Source organism: Halyomorpha halys, unplaced genomic scaffold, assembly GCF_000696795.3.
Source record: "Halyomorpha halys isolate HHAL.00 unplaced genomic scaffold, Hhal_1.1 Scaffold556.1, whole genome shotgun sequence".
In the NCBI taxonomy this organism is placed as follows: Eukaryota; Metazoa; Arthropoda; class Insecta; order Hemiptera; family Pentatomidae; genus Halyomorpha; species Halyomorpha halys.
Window position 1 is genome coordinate 38,979 of NW_027105572.1, and position 6,006 is coordinate 44,984.

General features: G+C 33.2%; 1 protein-coding gene across 1 annotated transcript in view; it reads right to left on the reverse strand.

Annotated features, from left to right (window-relative positions):
* LOC106684205 (uncharacterized) overlaps positions 1 to 6,006 on the reverse strand; it is a 66,256-nt gene that overhangs the window by 2,513 nt on the left and 57,737 nt on the right. Inside the window, exons 6-7 of the mRNA XM_014426147.3 lie at positions 3,960 to 4,126; positions 1,236 to 1,423 (exon numbers count right to left, since the gene is read on the reverse strand). Coding sequence (XP_014281633.1) covers positions 1,236 to 1,423; positions 3,960 to 4,126 — 355 coding nt within the window. The remainder of the gene's footprint in view (positions 1 to 1,235; positions 1,424 to 3,959; positions 4,127 to 6,006) is intronic.

The window sequence follows — 6,006 nt, forward strand, 5'->3', positions numbered from 1 at the left end:
TTTTCTTTATGAGCTCAAACCTAATCTATGTTATTACATTATACAAGACCAATATTCTTTTTATTATATTTCTTTTACTTTCTCTAAAATTGAATAAAAACCATGAGCATAGAAACCAAGTTTGGGGGCAAAATCAAGATTTGGAATTCTTTAATCACTGAGGGGCTCAAAAATCATATAAAATTGAAGAAAAGGTGGATGAATTAGATTATATTGAAATTAATATAAAAAAGTAATATAAATATTAAGAAAAGAGATTAAAGATGTAAAATTTCAGCATCTTGATGACTCTAAACACATTCTTCACTTGAATGATAGTTGAGATTGAAAAGAATTTTTATGTGTTAAGCTGATCATTACAATCCAAGCCTCATTTTTAACCTTTGGGTTGGTACTTAGGATCCTCGAAAACAAATGGCAATATGATTGCCAATTAAGGTACAAAAGGTAAGGCCATCACTCCGATGTCTGTCTGTGTAAGTTGCTTCCAGTATATCTGAGAAATCTTGAGACGAGGATTCAAACTAACAACCTTAGGATTTGTAAGAAGCGCACTTTTGCAAACCCGTTAGCCCACATGGTTACCCTATAATATTTAACTACTTCAATATTTATAATCATAAAAATTCTTTCTTGAGACTGGCAATTTTTTACTAAATAATTCAAAACATTATCCAAATTATAGTCTCAAAACTTTTATTGTTTTTACACGTCCACGTAATAAAAGTGTATGATAGTGGTTAATGAGAAATATTTTTGACTGTAATTTTTAATAGATTTTTGACTTATTGGATAAAAGTGTTTTGACCTGGGCAGAATAGCCTGTATGAAGTGTTTGGAATGATTAAATAATATGTTTCAAAGTGAATTAAGATTGTCCCTGAAGATGGCCGAATTGGCCGAAACGTTGGACGTGTAAAAACAATAAAAGTTTTGAGACTATAATTTGGATAATGTTTTGAATTATTTAGTACTTCAATATTATTTTATTTTTTGTAGTTGTTGAATTTGTCATAAAAAGAATCACCCAAAAACTAAAAGACCAGCATGCTTCAATGACTTAGGTACAGATTCAACAAAGGAAACAACTGAACTCAATAAAAATGTAAATGGACCTGGATCTAGAAAAGTGGAAAAGTCTTGGTTATTCCCATAATATGTATAAATATTAGAATTATAACCTTACATTGATTTTTTAAATTGAAAATACAATGTAACCTTTTTAATATACTTACTTCTAAACCTATCTCAGAATCTTGAGATATTATAGTAAAAGTTCCCATATCATATTTTTCAATTGATGTCATTTCATTACAAGGCTTACAGTCATCCATAGGTGGATAGTATACCATTTGAAAATATGTCTCATCTTCCTCACTTAATAATTGTTTATGATGCTCCAAGAAATAGTTTGGTGACAATCCTAGAACAGTGATTGTGAAATAGGTTCAGTTAAATGACAAGAATTCTAATATACTCACTAGTGAAAAAAATACAAACAGCTCAAAATAAAAAAAAAAAACAGCCAAGAATAACTTAAATGTTAAATCACTTTGAAATGATGTAATATGGCTGGCTATAAGGCAATAAGGCTTTATGCTACTGGTGGTAACCTGCCCTGTTCAGGAATCAGGACTGGAACTAGACAGATAAAATTATAATTACCACTACCCTAATGATAAACTTCTCTCACTGGATAACATGATGATTCCCGATATTATAACTGTTTAGTGATAGGTGACTTTTAAGTCTTACTCCCCTTCTTGGAGATATGATCACTATGACCTTTGAGGAGAGGATTTGGAAACATGGCATACTGAATTAAGATTACTTAATTAACCTTCGAACCATCCAACATTCTACTCCAGAACAATTGACTTCCACACCAGACTTAGCTTTTGCCACAAATAACTTGGTTTCCATTGCTCAAAGGTGAGTACTGAATCAGCTAGGAGGAAGTAATCATAGGCCCATTAAAATTTTAGTGGATATAGCAGCTCTACCACAGGAAGAAATACCCCTCCCTAGATGGAATTTTAGAAAAGCACAGTGGGACAAATATAGAAAGCTAACAGATATGTACACAACTGCAATAAATACAAAATTGAAAAAGGATGACCAATACACAATAGCACTTCTGCAGGCAGCTGGAGAAAGTCTTCCTTGAGGAGCACAGAAGGATTAAAAATCCATAAATCTAAAGTAAGGTGCAAGGTTGATTACAAAAGATGATTCGCCCATTTATCATGGAATCAACTTGGACCCTTAATTAACATGGAAAGGCCACATTGATAAGTGCGTCGGGAAATCAGCAAAAAGAACAATTAGAGAGTAGATCATAAGACTAAGAAAATCTTTTTATACAGGTACAAAAGATAAAGATAATTTTTATAAGGTACAACAAGTAAGGCCCAAGCTGGAATATGGAGAACGAGAGGGAGTTGCAGCAAACTCCAATTTCCAAAAAGTCTTAGTAGTCCAAAATCAGGGTCTAAGGATAATCACTGGAAGTCTAAAATCTACTCTAATAAATAAAATGGAATCTATTACAGGTCTCCTTAGACTGGACACAAAAGTTAAATACATTCCCAATCACCCCCCTAAAAAATCGTGTTGGACAAAGAATATAGAATTGTATAAAAAGATAAAGCCTCCTCTACGAAACTCACTCAATAAAAGCTGAACTTCAGTTAAAAGTTCTGAAATAAAAAAGGTAGTAGACAAATACCTACCACGGTCATGTCCTTGCAAACCCTCCATAGTCACATCAATTCCAGGTGTCAAAAAAGAGTGGTCAGAATCAGCCTGAAGTCAGAGCTTGAGCACTCGGATTCATGAAATCCACCAACCCAAAAAGCTAATGAACCAGAATCTTTATGGATGGTTCAGCCGACAATACTATTAGGAATGGAGGTGGAGGTATTTACATGGATTTTCCAAACCCCCATGCACTATAGAAAGTGATTGCCACATAGTTCAATTCAACAAACTATAGAGCAAAGATAAGTAGCATAATAAGGCCTCTGAAATCAAAAACTGTATTTTTAACAGATGCAGCTTTGGTTCTTGTAAGCCTAAGGTCTGAGTGGAAAACAGGGCTGATGTTGCTTAGCACTGATTTGGAACGTCTATCTACTAATAAGTTATGCTGCAGTGAATTCCTGGGAACTTTGGAATAACTCAAAATGAACAAGCTGAAAAACTTGCAAAGGAGGGCTCCAAATTACCCCAAACACCACCATACCTCGACTAGAGAAAGCTAAAGCCATTAATAAAACAGTGGCTTAGCAGAGATGGAATAATTGGCATCCAGAATTTCCAGATCCATACTACTTACTTTCAAGGAAGAAAGAGGTTTTGATTTTCCGTTATTGAACTGAACCTAATCGGCTCAACTTTCATCTAAAAAAAATTTAAAATTGGATCAACTCCTCTATGTGAATGTGGCAGAGGTGAGCTGACTACTGAACATGTTCTCCAAACATACGTACTTACTCATAGAGAAATAATGGAGGCAGAGATATCTTGAACTGATTGACAGGGCGACCAAGCTCGCCAACCTGAGGGATCTTGAAAGTACCCACACACTGACTTTATTCTGTCATTCCCAGACTTGGCTATTTGAATAGGAAGAAGGGAGGAAAAGAAGAATTATATTCCTATAAGGTACATAATTATAAAGATAATTAGAAAAAATAACTTATAATTAGTTTTTGTAGATTTGCATACATTTTCTTAGGATTGCCTCAGATAAAACCTGTCAACCTATACGGTCATGTCTAATCTATCTAGTCACGTCTAATCCATCTAGTTGACGCAATTTCAGAATCAACTGTTAACTAAAGGGATCAGAAGTGACTTGATGGACTGATATTCAAGGTATTAAAAAACCCTTATTAATAACAATTGTTAGTCCATTACAAACATACCAAAGAAGATATTAGATGACTTTAACTTACCACAGCCGATAGCTATAAATTGTAAAATAATCGCAGCTAGAGAAATAAAATCATCCACTACTGATCCTATGACCTTCGTGAAACCCGGTACTTCAGCATCAGGCAGTAAGCCTTCATCCAATTCCTTTATGTTCACAACATGTTTGTATTCATGTAAACGACCAATACTAAAAACAAAGCAATGATTCTGGAACTTACTAAAATTAATTAAATTTAGATTAAATATTACATTTAATATTTTGATATAATTATTAAATTTGAAAATAGTAACTAATAACTTCTATATAGCTGTTCCAAGTCAATTGAAACGTTTTTCGGGTCCATTATAACCCTTTCCGATTCAAGAGTAACTTTTTGTATTTATATATATATTTTTTTTAAGGCTGACATGGATTAATTCACAAATATTAATTATTTGAAAATAATTATTTTAATGAACGATCAATAAATCAATGAATTACTTGACTTAGATTATCGATGAAATAGATTCCCCTCCAAAAAGTAAAAAAAAAAAATATATATATATATAATATTTATTTATATTATAAAAATAAGTATTTAAAAATAAATAAACTCTTCCTAGTCATTTCTGACATCTGAGTTATCTAGAGGTAAACAACCTATTTGAACCATGGGGCGAGGTCAAATTTTCATTATATGGGACCGCCATGAAATAAAAATCAATCCCAGGCCGGATTTGTTACGGCGCCGCTGCAGTAACAAGGCAGCCAAATTTTATGCTTTAATTCCCTCGGCCACAAAAACAAAAATCAGAAGAATGTGCCAAGAGCCCCTGGGTCCCCCCCCTAACTTTTAGAAACTGGGAAGGCCCCAGGAGGGCTCTCGAACCCACAACATTGACTCACGGCTGATTTAATATAACAAATAATTATCTGCCACAGCCAGATACGAACCCAGGCCCGGGAGATAGCACAGCTCTTAACTGACAAACTACCCTGGGCCCGACTATACTAGAGATATGCTGACAGGAAAATAGGTATAAAAAGTTTCCGACTTTCATTCGTTTTCTTCTTATATCGCGAGAACGGGAGAATAGATGTAAGGGCCATTGTTCGAAGGTCTTCCTTTAATATAACGTGGTGGGATAAATTAATTTTCGTGTTTCAAACGATTTTCTGAATTTAGAGGCGGGCAATAGAATTGTAGTAGGCCCTATCGATTTTAGAAAAAAACAGCGTTGGAGTTACTTAAAATTAATTAAAAAGAGTGAAATTTGTCTTAAAATCCGAAATATTGTTCTAGATTCTACAAAAAGAAATGTTATAAGTAAAAAATGAAAATTCGTTTTTTTTTTTTCTATGTAAGAATCAAAATTTAATTGTTAAAATATAAATGAAAAGAAAATTTTTTTTCTCTATGTGTCCATCGAGATACACTGTTTTGTGTATTAATGAGTAGTATAAAATTATGAAACACATGCTGTAGAAGTATTAAACTTTCAAACTGTTGTTAGGATTTTGATGCAATCAATCGTAATAAAGCTTTTGGCTAAAGACTAAATAACACAAGTTTAACTTTTTTCATGCATTAAATACTTTCTTTTCCAAATTCTATGAAGATATGAAAGAGGATGGAAAGCAATTGTATTTAAATTATAATCTATGAACATTCTAAATATGGTGGTGACTCAGGCATCGCTACGGTACGTGACAATGGTCTTCTTATTCCTTCGAAAAGGATAACATTATCTGTTCTTGATAACGTGCGGAATTTATGTTTTTTTTAAAGTTCAATTAATCACATGAACTTGATGAGTTAATTATGAGCAGCTTTAAGCGTTACAAAGTAGTACGATCACGGTGCCGATTCATAAACGTTTGGTGTGGTAACTTTTATACACCTATTTTTTTCAATAATAAAATATGAATATGCGGTTTTCTTAACATATACCATTTATTATTATTGTGGAACCAATATTAAGCCGTTCATACACGTGCTCTCTCTCTCCCTGAAATGTAAAAAAAAGTTGGATACTGGAAGATTATTGATTGACCGTGTGTAAAGATGAAAGGAATATGGTCCGGGT